Source organism: Schistocerca nitens, chromosome 3 (genome assembly GCF_023898315.1).
Source record: "Schistocerca nitens isolate TAMUIC-IGC-003100 chromosome 3, iqSchNite1.1, whole genome shotgun sequence".
Lineage (NCBI taxonomy): Eukaryota > Metazoa > Arthropoda > Insecta > Orthoptera > Acrididae > Schistocerca > Schistocerca nitens.
The window spans coordinates 745,467,790-745,483,670 of NC_064616.1; the positions used below are offsets into that span (position 1 = coordinate 745,467,790).

Here is a 15,881-nt window from a genome sequence, read left to right on the forward strand (position 1 = left end):
TATGAAATGATAAAAGCAGGTTGTTTATGACAAAGTATATAAAAAATGAAAAGTACTTTACTGCTCTCAGTTGTATCCTTCAGGGTGAGTAATGATAGTGTAAACACAAGATGGAGCAATCCTGATTTCATTAGCTGAATTTGTTTGTATCATAGCCCTATTTATTACTTGACTCACTGCCACAGTTGTTTGAGACTCTCTTTCTCATATCACTGCAAGTCAGTTCTGAACAAAGGAGCTGGCTCTGCAGAATAGTTTAGACACCATATCATGTTACATGATTGTTATGTGCTTGGTACTGCAAATGTACATGAACCACTTTCATACTTTCTCCAGACAGGTGTTGGATGTTTACCAGTTCTTATTGCTACGGTCTTAAAATGATTCTCTGATTTGGCAAATTATTTCAACTTCTGCATTTCTCAGATAAAGAGTTGGTAGTCCATGTAAAAGTAACAGCTTGTGAATGGAAGTAATAATCTTGCAGAATTAAGCATTGATGAGAAAACTCAGTAATGAAAAATAATGCGTGGAAAAATGCAAAAACACTTTAACAGTACACACCTGACTGAAAAGAAAATTTGAAAAATGTGGAATATAATAGTCAACTTTATGCTGTACTTTACACAGTAGTTTAATTAACATAAAAATTCATGTGAATAGAAACTGTTTAAATAGATGGTAAACCTAGTCATGGGAATGAAAAGGGGGTTTATCATGAACTTCTTGGCCTCTAAAGAGATCTTTTAATTTATTTATTTATTTATTGATCTTTAAGTATGAACACGTGTTTAATGTTGTCATGAGTAATTTAAAGTAGATTATACATAATAGGCTTGACAATTTAGAAATCATAAGTATATAAAGTATGGTATGCATACTGTATGTTGAAACATACATGATAAAAGGACACACTATATATTCAATAAACTTTCAGTGAAAATAGTTTCTCAGTTTCTACAATGTGATTTATAGTTAAGGTGGAAAACATAGTTAATAAAATATTATATCCATCAAAGCATGCAATAAAAGGACAAATATAAAATATTTAGAAAGATGATACATTTAATATTATGAATTATTCACTAACTAAGATCATCTTTTGAGCAGCTCTCAGCTTCATACAACTAAAATGTTGTTTCTATCAGTTTTGTCAGGTTTTATTTTTTATGGGATTTATCTAGGCACTGCATGCTTATAGAGGCAATATACTGAACAGTTTTATTTTTACATATTGATTAGTGCAATGTGTTTCTTAAGTCAAGTTGTATCTACATCTACCTTCAATTTTTGACAAATATTATGTTCATGTGCAGACTAATTTAGGTTATACTTGTTATGGCAACTTCATCCAAATAAAGGAGATAGGACTCTTTAATTCTTTGAAATAAGATGTAATGATATGTCAGTTTATATAATCTCATAAATGTATCTGATGGTCTTCTTCTGCCAAATATTTTTTCTCTGGTCTGCAGAGAAATACCCCACAGAAATTCTGTATTTTACATGGAAGTAAAAGAAAAACAAATAAATACTAAGCTTTTCTGTAGGTCATGTGTATATTGTAATCAACAGATATGTAACGTGTGGCAGCTTTTTAAATAGGTTGTGTGCATGTCTGTACCAAGTTAATTTAGAATCCAGCTATAAACCAAGGATTTTAATAGATGTGCATTAAGTTCCAACAATGGGTAACCTGAATGTGATGTTCACTGCTTTTCATGTTTAACAGATAACTTATTACTTTCAAACTATATATTAGATAACTTAAGGTGTTCTTTCTTTTGTACCTTCAGTTTGTTTACATCAATTCCAGAACTTCCAGAAGTCATCTCTTCTTTGTAAAGCACAAATTTACATTGCATGTAACTGGACAGGTCATGTAAAGATATTATAAACAGTAGCTAAGAGAGCACTGAACCTTGTGCAACACCTAGAGTAACAGTCAAGAACTGTGACTTTGTTGCAGTTTAGAATTTGTGTCATATTAATGATGCAGAACTTAATGAGGGCAGTTCAATGTCTCTAATCCACAAAACTACAGTTGCTCTAGTAATATTTTTATAGTTTACAGTATAAAACACCTTTTGCAGTTCAACCACTGTGGCTTCAACAGATAATTTTGAATCAAAAGAGGTTTACATAGAAGAAATAACACTCTCAGTTAATTGTAACTGTTGACAGTTGAGATCTAAAACTGTACTGCATCAGGATATTATTATCTGACAAAGTTGTACAAATTTTGTGTTTCAGCATGTATAATGTTAAATTATTTTGGATAAAAATATTTACCAGAGACTTCAGATAATTATTATAATCAGATTTCTGACTCTTTTTATATATGGGAATGGCAGATGTTTTTACAAGACAGTTTGGAAAATGATAACCAACAAATGAAATGAAATTAAATGAGCATGTGGCACTGATGGCCAGGAGGCTTCATCCGGGGAAGTTCGGCCGCCGGGTTGCAAGTCTTATTTCAGGCGACGCCATATTGGGCAACTTGCGTGTTGCTGATGATGAGATGATGATGAGGACAATACAACACCCAGTTCGTGAGCAAGAAAATCTCCAACCTTGCTGGGTATTAAATCTGGGCCCTCTGCATGGTAGGCAAGAAAGTTACCATTCAGCTAAGCAGGTGGACAATCACTAACAAGCATCCCATTTACAGTTTGGGAAAGGGGGAGTGGTATTAAAACCATAGTTTCAGTGATAGGTGTAAAGTTACTTCTGATATGGAGCAGCTTCTTTCTTTCTCAATGGCCACTCAGTTGTAGCCACCCAGGTGCATTCAGGGAACAGTTGAAAGTCGTGTCTGAATGTTACATTCCTGATTGAAAATTGATTGTTGTGTGGGAGAACATGTTTATGGATACCTGTAGTGTGAAGAAAAAGAAACCAAGGTCATCAGGAACCACCAGGACGCCAGAAAACACCAAGAAAGTAATGCTGGTGATTCTGAACTCCCAAAGTGATCTGCACGTAAACATGCAGCTGCTTTAGCAATTTCTGATTGCACAGAAAGATGAAATCTTCATCAAGACTTGAAATATCATCCAAAAGAACTGGCAGTATAATGCATGCTCTTAATCCATGTGATTCTGTTTCATGAGAAAATGCATTAGAAGCCTTGATCGAAAACCTGCCTAATAATGTTCTTATATTCTTCAATGACAAGTCATGCTTTCATTTGTCTGGATTCATGAGTAAACAAAACATGTGATACTGGAGTGGCATGAACTCCCTGAGACCTCCTCAGGCTACCCCTCCATACAGAAAATGTGACAGATGTGTGTTATCCAAAATTAGCATTATTGGCCTCTGGTTTTTCAAAGAGAACAATAGGGCAGTTACAGTCACTTCTAAGCATTGTGTCCAGATGACTGAGGAATTTATTCTTCTTGAACTTGAAGAAATGGATGTGAGGCATGTCTGGTTCCAACTAGATGGCTCCAGAGCTCACATGGCATGAGTATCAATGACTCTCTTCTGCAAACACTTCCCCAACCAGCTCAACAAATCTCCAGCTGCGACATAGGTCTTAATGTATCCAACACAGTTTTGAGTGCAACGGGGACTAACGGTGTTAATGGACAAGCAGACCAGCAGAAGGACAGTAGAGGTAGCTATAAGAATCTTATTATTCTTCATCAAAATATCAGAAGTCTCAAAAGTAAATTAGAGTTTTTATCTGTAAATTTAGGGGACATGGACACTGTTGACCGTCCTCATGTTTTATGCCTTACTGAGCATCATGTAACAATTGGAATTGATGGGCTGCAGCTTGATGGGTATGATCTAGCTACTCATTACTGCAGAACAAGTAAGGAGAAAGGTGGTGCTGTAATTTATATAGACAGTAAAATCATTTATAAATCTTTAGATCTAAGTAAGTATTGTGTAGATCAACATTTTGAAGTTTGCGGGACTGAAATTTCTGCAAAGGACATGTTACTTACTGTGCTTGCAATTTACAGAGCTCCAGCAGGGAAGTTTTGCATCTTTATGAATAAGTTAGAATCTCTTTTGACCAAATTGTTCTCTAAAACTAGAAATTTAATAATTGTAGGTGACTTTAATGTCAACTTCTTAACTGATAACAACCTCAAAACTGACCTGGACCACTTAATGAATTCTTACAACTTGGCTGCGATGGTTACCTGGCCCACTAGAGTTACAGAAAATTGCAAGAGCCTTCTAGATAATATTTTCATTGACAAGAATAGAGTCAACAGTGCTAGTGTGAGCAAAGTAATTTATGGCCTGTCTGACCATGATGGACAACTTCTGAAAGTAAATAACATCAGTTTGTGCAATAAAATCTCCCACACCTATAGGTCCTATAGATGTATAAACACTGAAACTGTGTCTGCCTTTAACGACTATTTGTCACAGATAGATTGGGAGCCAGTGTACAGCACATCAGATGTTAATGATAAATTTAACCTTTTTTTAAATGAATTTATATCTGTATTTGAAATGGCTTTCCCAAAAAAAAAACTGTCAGAAAGAACAATGAGGTTTCTTCCAGTAAACCATGGATTACTGGAGGTATAAAAATTTCTTGCAGGACTAAGAGGGAGTTACATGCCTCACTAAGAGTATCAAATGATCCCCTTGAAAGGTCTCATTTTAAGTTATATTGTAAAATTTTAAAAAGGGTGATAAACAAATCCAAGAGCCTGTATATTAAGTCTGAAATTGATAAATCTGAGAACAAAATAAAAGCAGTTTGGAATGTTATAAAGAGAGAGTGTGGCAAGAGTAACAAGAATGTTAATACCACAGAGATAAGCTATAAGGATGAGGTTATTCATAATCCTGTAACAGTTTCCAACATATTCAACAATCACTTCATAACTGCAGCAGAACAAGTAGGTTGTAACGGTTCCTTAAATGCTGCTACGCATTTATTACATAGGGCTAACCCTAACACGTATGACCCAATTTGTATTGCCCCAGTTACTATTACTGAAGTTAAAAATACCATCAAGGCCTTAAAAAATAAAAATTCCACTGGTATTGACAACATTTCACCAAAAATACTGAAGCATTGTAGTGACCACATATGTCAAGTCCTGTGTCACATTTTTAATGAGTCTATCCAGCAAGGTGTTGTCCCAGAGAGACTAAAGCTTGCCGTTGTGAAACCACTTTTCAAGAAGGGTGACAAAACTAATTTATCTAACTACCGTCCAATATCACTACTAAGTAGTTTCTCAAAAGTATTAGAGAAACTAATGTATACAAGAATTGTAGAACATCTTAACAGCCACAACATACTCAACAGAAACCAGTTTGGTTTCCAAAAAGGTAGATCAACTGAGCAGGCTATTTTTTCTCTCACAAATGAAATTTTAGAGTCAATAAATAATAAAATGTCACCTATTGGAATTTTTTGTGACTTGTCTAAGGCCTTTGACTGTGTGGACCACAACATTCTCTTACATAAGGCTAATTTTTATGGCTTGCGAGGTAGCATTGGTAGATGGATAGAATCATATCTGCAAAACAGAAAACAGAAGGTGATAATTAATGGTGCCAATGATAGTCCCATTTCTTCTGATTGGGGCACATTAAAGTGTGGTGTGCCTCAGGGGTCCATCCTAGGACCTTTGCTTTTCCTTATCTTCATCAATGATCTCCCACTTTGCACAGACACCGAGTGTAAATTTACTCTTTTTGCCGATGACACCACTATTCTGCTTGAAAGTCGAACTAACAGTGACCTAGAAAATAAATGTAATGCTGTACTCGTTGACATCCTACACTGGTTTAAGTGCAATGGACTAACTCTAAACATTCAGAAAACTCAGTATATGCAATTTCACACATCTCAACAAGAAAATGAAGTATGCCACTTAAACTGTGGTAACCAAAATATACTACACTGTGAATCATCTAAGTTCTTGGGCATTCTAATTGATGGCAAGCTGAACTGGTTTGAGCATATCTTAGACCTACATAGAAGGCTCAGTGTGGCAACTTATGCTCTGCGTGTAATCACCCCCATTGGTGATGAGGACGCTACTAAAGCTGCCTACTTTGGTTATTTTCATTCTATCATGTCGTATGGCATAATATTTTGGGGCAACAAGCCTTTAGCCAAAAAAATATTTACTGCACAGAAGAGAGCTGTTAGAATCATGAGTGGTGTTCATCCAAGATATTCTTGCAGAAGTCTGTTTCATAAGTTACAAATATTAACACTTACCTCTCAATTCATATTTTCTTTGATGATTTTTGTTTCTAACAACCTATCTCTTTTTAAAACTAATAGTGAATGTCATGATCATAATACTAGGTCTAAAAATGATCTACACAGGGATCTGAAACATTTAAGTCTTGTTCAGAAAGGTGTTCATTATTCAGCCACAAAAATTTTCAACTCCCTTCCATCAGGTATTAAAGATCACATTAATGTCTTACCTACTTTTAAATGTAAATTGAGAGAATACCTAATGGTAAATTCCTTCTATTCTCTTGATGAGTATCTACAGATAAAGCAATGATTTTTTATACTGATAAAAATTTGTTTGCTATAGATCACATTAACTGTTTAATTTGGAAAATGTACTATATTTCCTTTTTAGGTATTGTTTTATATTACTTGAGCTATACCTTTGATTTGATTTTAACCTACAAACTTATTCATAATCTTATGGTACATTTTTGTCATTTTATATATGTGTATTATTTGTTTAATTTGGAAAATGTACTATATTTCCTTTTTAGGTATTGTTTTATATTACTTGAGCTATACCTTTGATTTGATTTTAACCTACAAACTTATTCATAATCTTATGGTACATTTTTGTCATTTTATATATGTGTATTATATCTGTTGTATGTAATCATGACTCATTCCACATCCTTGTGATTTATCACAATACGGATTAATGGAATACGAAATAAATAAATAAAAAAAAATAAAAATAAATCATCTCTTTGAGGGGGACTCTTCAGTGGCCAGCACACTCATGAGATTTAGCCCCCTGTGACTTTCTCCTATGGGCCTATCTTAAATCCATGGTGTATACCAATCATCCATGGATCCTGGATGAACTGCAGAACTATATTTGCACTGCTATTGTCAACATAGATCGGGACATGCTGGACAAAGTGGACTGAAATTTCCAATTTCAACTCTCCAAAAGCATTGAGCAAAACCTTATATAGTCAAAGGCATTAAGAATTTCAGGCAGAGCACAGATGAGTCTGTTGAAGCTTTCCACAGAATTTCTTACTTTACTCCAGATTAGAATGTTCATTTTCCCCATGAAGTTGTTGATGTATTATGATATACTAGCCAAACATATTGAATTATTACATAGTCTTTCTTAACTTTCTTGACTACTAATTTTATCCATATGCCTTTGTTATTTGACAGATGGTCAATGCAAAGTATTGTAAGTCAAAACCACACACACACACACACACACACACACACACACATATATATATATATATATATAGTTGTAATAGAGGGAAACATTCCACGTAGGAAAAATGTATCTAAAAACAAAGATGATGTGACTTACCAAATGAAAGTGCTGGCAGGTCGACAGACACACAAACGAACACAAACATACACACAAAATTCAAGCTTTCGCAACAAACTGTTGCCTCATCAGGAAAGAGGGAAGGAGAGGGAAAGACGAAAGGATATGGGTTTTAAGGGAGAAGGTAAGGAGTCATTCCAATCCCAGGAGCGGAAAGACTTACCTTAGGGGGAGAAAAGGACGGGTATACACTCGCACACACACACATATCCATCCACACATATACAGATACAAGCAGACATATATATATATATATATATATATATATATATATATATATATATATATATATATATATATATATATATATATATATATATATAGTTGTAATAGAGTTGTAATAATTGTCGGGCACACAGTTTTAATCTGCCAGGAAGTTTCATATCAACGCACACTCTGCTGCAGAGTGAAAATCTCATTCTGGAAACAAGGAGATGGTTAGCAGATATGAGACAGAGGAAAAAATGTCAGATTATCAGTACTCATAATGAACTACAGATCTCAGGGGGAATGTAAAATTGTAAGAGTGAGACTGTGTTGGACAGAATAGGTCTAAGACCAATCCATGATCAATGATACAGTGATACACTAGTATAAAAATGTATATAAGTTATTTCATTGTGATGTCAGATACAACAGCAAAATACATAGATACTCAATCTTTGATAACCAACTGAAGTCATCATGATGAATCTGTGCTACAAAATTTACATAGGCTCTTGAAAAGACAATAGACAGATTTCATTATTTAGTTATTCATAACAAAATGCCATTGATTAATACTGGAATGTTTGTCATCTTTGAAATAATTTTTAATTTTGTGTGTTTTAGAGTGGATACTTACAGCAGCCATGAAGGTCAGCTTTACTGTAAGCCACATTTCAAGGAACTCTTCAAACCAAAAGCAGTACTTGAAGAGGAAGTTGATATACGTAAGTTGAGATATTATGGGACTCATACTTTATTTGTATTACATGAACCATATTCCATAGAGAGTAGTCAGTTTGGTGTGGAAAGGTATCGAAGATGTACATTTTGTTCTAGTTAAATTTATGAAACATTATATAGTATTACAGTCCTAATATTAATATTATGACCTAATATATTAACTGTGAGGATACTTCTGAAAATATTCTCCAGTGGAGCTGGTGTTGCCTAACAGAGATTTCTTTAATGTTTTCTTAAATTCCAATATATTGTATACAAGATATTTCATATGATCTGGCACCACGTGGAGTGGCCGAGCAGTTTGAGGCGCCATGTCACGGATTGCGCGGGCCCTCTTGCCGGAGGTTTGAGTCCTCCCTCGGGCATGGGTGTGTGTGTTGTTCTTAGCATAAGTTAGTTTAAGTAGTGTGTAAGTCGAGGGACTGATGACCTCAGCAGTTTGGTCCCTTAGAAATTCACACACATTTGAACATTTGAACATATGCTCTGGCAAGTTGTTAGATATTTGATTGCCCATTATGACAGCTTCCTATATAAATGTTGTACTTTGTGGAGGATTTTTTTGGTTATAATATGATAATCATGGTTTGTGCAGTATTTTGAGAAAATAAAAATATTGGTAACAAGAAAAATATTTTGAATGTATATGTTGTGAAACCTATGTCCAAATTCTAGAACTGACACCAGATATAATTCTTATCGCACACTTATTTAACCTGAAATTTCTATTCCTGTAAATGATTTCATAGCTCATGAGCAAGTGGAAATATGCAAAATAAAACAATTTCTTTAGCTATTAGTGACCAATACCTGCAAATGTAGCTGCTTTATGTTTATAATGTGAATTTTCAATTTCCCATTGTGATCGAACTTCTTACTTATTTTGTTTCATTGTTTGGATAGATTATTGTTATAGGTTCTGGCATTCTCCAATGTGAAGTACTGAACTACATTACTGTACTGTGTCAAAATTGATTGCAACCAATTTCTACTGAATCATTAGGTGACATTTGCAAATATCACTGGGTACTTTTTGATTTAGAGAGCTCTCACTAGCTGTTACTTTTGCACTTATTATCTCACCTTCAGAGAGGATAAATCTCTTACTTTGTGGTAGTTCAGCTGAAAGATTATTAGTGAGTGTTATAAACAACTAATGACCCAGACAAAACCCTCTAATAAACCATGTCTGACTGCTTCAAATTCAGAGTGCCTATTACTACGTGGTAACTGATAATTACTGCTTTCTGTCATGCAGGTAACCTCACAACTATGAAACTGTGTTGATTATTCCATTATATTTTAACCTTTGCATTAGGATATTATGGGTCACACAAACAAAAGCCCTAGATGAGGCACATAAAATTGACAGTGGTAATAACGTTTTGTTTACTGATTTTAATATATCATATGTCAAGGTGAATATGGCCTTTTTACAAAACCAAACAGTTTGCATTATAATGTTTTTCAGTAAAAAGCAACAGTAGATTTTAAATTTTTGAAAATGTAGACAATAATGAGATTCGATGGTGATTCTTTACTATCTTTTGCATCAGTTCTCAACAGCATATGTAAGATCACCTGGAAAAATATCACTACTGCTACATCTGCATGTATATATACATACATACTCTGCAAGACTGCAGATTGCTGCTCACACTGTCTGTCAGACCATTAATGTGTGTAAATAGCAAGAGCAATCTTGCCACACATCCCTACAGTACATGATAGAGGGTACCTTGTACCACTGCTAGTCATACTTCTTCCTGTTCCACTTGCAAATGGAAAGAGGGGAAAATAACTGTTTATTTGTTTCTGTATGATACTTGATTTCTGTTATCTGTTCTTCATAGTCCTAATGTGAAATATATGTTGGTGACATTAAAATCATGCTGCAGTATGTTGGCAATACTGGTTCTCTAAACTTTCTCAATAGTGTTTCGGAGAAGGAACATCTTCTTCGTTCCTGTGATTTACATTTGAGTTCATGAAGAATTTCTGTAGCTTGTTGATCAAACTTAACAGTAACAAATCTAGGAGCATTCTTCTGAATTGCTGTGATGTCTTCCTTTAATCTGACCAGGTGGGGATTCCAAACACTCAGGCAGTACTCTAGAATGGGTAGCACTAATTTTCTATATGCTGAGTTGACAAAATACATGGGATACTTCCTAATATCATGTTGGACCTCCTTTCGCCCAGTGTGGTGCAGACAACTTGATGTGGCATGGACTTAACAAGTTGAGTTGAAAGCCTGTGCAGAAATATTGAGCCATGCTGGCTCTATAGTTGTCCATTATTGCAAAAGTGCATGAGCTGACCTCTTGATTATGTCCCATAGAAGTTGAATGGGATTAATGTCATGCAATTATGGCTCATTTGCTCAAACTGTCCAGAATGTTCTTCAAACTGATCATAAACAGTTGTGGTCCAGTGACATGGTGCATTTTCATCCATAAAAATGAAGTCCATGAACAGGTGCAAATGGTCTCCGAAGAGCTGAACATACCAATATCCAGTCAATGATCAGTTCATTTGGACCAGAGGACCCAGTCCATTCCATGTAAACTCATTGTGATGTCATGCTGTTAGGAAAAGCACCCGCATTTGTTATCTTCTGCCTTGCCCCATTAAGGCCAAATGTCACCAGACTGCCCTATGTTCGTTGTATGTCCCAAGTCAACTTCTATGGATATTTCATGCAATGTTACTTGTCTGTTAGCACTGACAACTCTACGCAAACACCGCTGCTCTTGGTGATTAATTGAATGCTGTCAGCCAGTGTTGTCTGTGGTGAGAGGTAATGCCCGAAATTTAGTATTGTTGGTGCTCTCTTGATACTGTTCATCTCAGAACATTGAATTCCCTAATGATTTTTGATGGGATGTCCCATTCATCTAACTCCAACTGCCATTCTGTATTCAAAGTCTGTTAATTAGTGTGCTGTGGCCATAATCACGTCAGAAACCTTTTCACACGAATCACCTGAGTACAAATGACAGCTTTGCCAATGCACTGCCCTTTTATACCTTATGTACACAATACTACTACCATCTGTACATGTGTGTATCACTATCCCATGGCTTTTGCCACCTCAGTGTATGCTGACTCCTTTACAGATGAATCACACTTTCTTAAAATTCTCCCAATAAATTAAAGTTGACCATTTGCCTTCACTACTATCATCCTTACTTGCTAATTCCATTTTATACCACTTTGCAATGTTACACCTCAAATCTTAATCAACTTAACTGTGCCAAGTAGCACACTACTAATACTGCTTTCAAACTTTACAGGATTTTTTTCCTGCAGATGTGCATTAAGTTACATTTTTCCACATTTAGAGCACACTACCATTCATCACAACAAATAGAAGTTCTATCTAAGCCATCCTGTATCCTCCTACATTCACAGAATGACAGCACTTTCCCATACACTTCATCAGTATCAGCAAATAGTTGCAGAGTGCTGCTCACCCTATCCATCAGATTTTTTTCTATGTATAAAGAGGAGGAGCTGTTCTGTCACACTTCCCTGGGGCACACCTGACAATATCCTTGTCTCTGGTGGACACTTTCCATCCAGGACAACATACTGGGTTCAGTTACTTAAAAAGCCTTTGCACTACTTATATATCTGAAAATTTCTGAGACTGCAGATGTGTATGCAAGTTGCGTTTATGTGTGTGTGTGTGTGTGTGTGTGTGTGTGTGTGTGTGCAAGTTGTGTTTATGTAAGTGTATGTATGTGTGTGTGTGTGTGTGTGTGTGTGTGTGTGTGTCTACTGCTGACAAAGGTCTTAATGGCCTAAAGCTTTAATTGTGTGAATCTTTTTCTTGTGCCTATCGCGACTCAGCATCTCTGCTATATGGTGAGTGGCAACTTTCCTTCTCTGGTATTGTTACATTCCATCCTTGATTTTCCATTGTTTGAAAATTTGTTCAGTATACTCATACCTTCATTAACGGTCTGCCATGTGACACTTTGTCAAATGCTTTTTGGAAATCGAGGAATATGGAATCTCCCTGTTGTTCTTCATCTGCAATTCACCAGATGATGTGTGACAAAAGGGCAAGTGGAGTTTCACATGAGCAATGCTCTCTAAATACATGTTGTAGAGAGAAGCTTTGCTCTCTCAAGGAAATTTACTACAGGTCCAAGTTAGAATATGCTCAAGAATTCTACAGCAAACTGATGTTAGGAGCATAGGTCTGTAATTTTATGGGTCTGTTTTTTCACTGTTCTTGTATGTGGTAACCTTGCAATGGATGAGAGATTCACAATAAAAGCAAGTGAATTAAGGTGTCAGTGCTGAAGAGTACTCTGTGAAACCGAATTGGGAATCAATCTGGACCTAGCAATTTGTTTGTTTTCAACTCTTTCAGTTGCATTTCAGCTATGTCCTTCATACAGGAGTTTGTATTGCAGCCAGATAATGGTATAAATGTACAATCCTGCTGTGTTAGTGTTGTATTAAATGCAAAATTTAAACTTCAACTTTCGTATCTCCCATTGAAACATCAGACTGGTCATAACGTGCCCAGTGATTTTATGTAGGAACAGAATTCCCAAGGATTCTCAGCAAGATATTTTGCTGATGTATGGTGTCAAAAATTCTTGTATGCTTTGTGCATTGATATTTTTATACACAATCAGATTTCTACTAGCTTTTGTCTATTGACATTTCTGCATTCTTTTTTGAACTGTGAGTGCAATGATCAATGTTTTCTCAGCATTTTCCAAATTTTGTTGTTAAACCATGGTGGGCCTCTACTGTCCTTTCTTGACATGCATTTCCCCAGAGCATGATTTACAACTGGTTTAAACTTTGCCCATAATTCCTTTATGTCCATCAAATTGGGAGTATATCATGTCTGTTCATTCTCCAAGTTGGATGCTAGCAACTGTTTATCTGCCCTTTCTTGGCGTCTTGATAGATTTATTAACTTAAGTAACTGTTGTGACTATCTACATCCACATACATACTTTGAAAGCCCTGTATGGTGTGTGGCAGAGGCTAACTTGTACTGGTCCCGGTCCTTTCCTTTCCTATTCCTCTTGCAAATGGAGTGAAGGAAAAACACTATGTATATGGTTCCTTGTGACCCTGATTTCTCATACCTTGACTTTATGATCCTTACATGAGATAATGTTAGTGGCATATGCTTCCTTATGACCCTGATTTCTCTTATCTTGACTTTATGGTTCTTACATGAGATGTATGTTGGTGGAAGTAGAATTATTCTGCAATCTTTAGGAAATACCAGTTCTCTAAATGTCGTCAATAATGTTTTGCAAAAAGTAAATCTTCTTTCCACCGGGGATTCCCAATTTAGTTAATTGAGCATTTCTGTAATATTTGTATGTTGAGTGAAGCTACCAGTAATAGACCTATCAGCATACATCTGAATATGCTCTGGCGGGGATCCCAAATGTTCAACCTGTACTCAAGAATGGGTCACGTGAGTGTTCCGCACATAGTATTCTTTATATATGAGCTGCACTTTCTTAGAATGCTTCCAAAAAACTGAGGTCAACTCAACCATTCACCTTCCTACAATTGGCCATATGCACAATTTGATTTCATGTTTCTTTGCAACATTATCCCTGGATATTTAACCTATGTGACTGTGTCAGCCAGCACACAACTAATACTGTATCTGAACTCTACAGGATTGTTTTTCCTACTCATCTGCATTAACATGCATTTTTCTACATTTAAAGCAAGCTGCTATTGTAACCAGTAACCATTGCCCCTGTACTGTAATTGTTGATAAGGTCAGGCCTGTTCGTAATTATGAGGTCTAAAATATTTCCACTGCATGTGGGTTGATGAACTAATTGTGCAGTACAGTTTTTGGAGAAAGTGTTCAGAACCACTTCATAGGACTGTACCACCTGCAGTGAATCCATAGATACGCCAGTCAATACTTGGTAGGTTAATGTTGCCTCCAAATAATATTTTATGATCTGGGTACTTTTGCAATACATGTCATAGACTTTCTTTTACAGCAGAATTGGGTGGCTGGTAAAAGAATCTAATGATTAATTTCAGTTTAACTAGGCCATTTCCTGACATCAAGATAACTTTGCAGTCAGACTCACTTTTGGCCTTGATAAACATATTTTTTGTTGACTGTAATGAATGATGACTCATCTGGCTTTCTGATATACATTTCATATCTCTTTAAGTATTTCTGAGCTTTCTAACTTGGATTTTATCCAGCTCTCAGTTATGACAATAATTTGAGCACAACAGCTTCCCTAGACAGTACTGCAAATAATAAGCACTGCTTGCACCCTGCAAGCAAGGCTAGCAGTCTACACCACTTCTGCCAAGTGACTGTAGGAAATGAGGATGACCTCAGAAATTAGGCAACATGCATCATTGATGCTGATATGAACCACAGCTTACAGATGACCTCAGAAATTAGGCAACATGCATCATTGATGCTGACATGAACCACAGCTTACAGATTTATGCAGCCTGCATCCTTGATAGCTACAGGCAGAGCCTTCTGCACATCTTGGATGAGGCCCCCTGGCCTACATTGGACTTCTTTCTAGCCCTGGATGCTATGTCTTTAAGGGGCTCCATAATGCAACCAACATTGGAGTTCCTAACAATTAGAAAACCCTTCCCCTGGGTGCGCCTGCTCAGACTCTGCTGAAGGAGTGGCCACTTGTGCGCTTATAGGGTGAATGGAGTAAGCCAGATGGCCAGTCCCCACATTCACTCTACACCTTGAATGGTGCAAACATATTACAACCAGCCAGGTACCCTGAAGTAAGCATGGTGCCCATGCTCTGGGTATGCTGGAAGAAGCCTTGGCAGCAGAGCTCATGACCTCAAGTGACAGTTGAGAAGTCCTATGCAATGCACCAGTTTCTCAGCCAGAAAACCCCTCGAGAGCAGCTTACAGACCGCTGACTGTGGTCAATAGTTTTCATTTGTTTGCAAACTGCACCCAGCTCCTTCTGCATTTGCCCACAGTAGCCACATTCCTTATCCACCCTAATGCTAAAATTTGAATGACAATAAATAAAAATGAGCCATGTTTTCTTTTAGATATGAATGTGCACTGCCAAACTTCTTAAATCACAAATCCAAGCTACTTCACTGAGGCAGCCATTGACATTGATGCACTGTACACTCGCGAACATAGAGACTCATTACAGAGGTGGTGGAGGAAGAGGCGGAGGAAGAGGAAGAGGAAGTGGTCCAGGCATCTTGTCCTCATGCTGCCTGTCTATTTCATCCACTGCCTCTATTGCTATCTCATCAGAACATTCCTGGTGTATTTTTGCTAATGCTACATTCCATGCAGAGATCAACTGAAAACTGCTTTCCTGATTGAGAAGATCATCA

At 36.4% G+C, this 15,881-nt stretch overlaps 1 protein-coding gene across 4 annotated transcripts in view; it reads left to right on the forward strand.

The window, feature by feature from the left end:
• The window catches only part of LOC126248726 (LIM domain and actin-binding protein 1), a 212,605-nt gene that overhangs the window by 99,741 nt on the left and 96,983 nt on the right, over positions 1–15,881 (forward strand). For all 4 annotated transcript variants that reach the window (XM_049950041.1, XM_049950043.1, XM_049950044.1 and 1 more), the window contains one exon: positions 8,397–8,497. In XM_049950041.1, the coding sequence (XP_049805998.1) occupies positions 8,397–8,497 (101 nt within the window). The remainder of the gene's footprint in view (positions 1–8,396; positions 8,498–15,881) is intronic.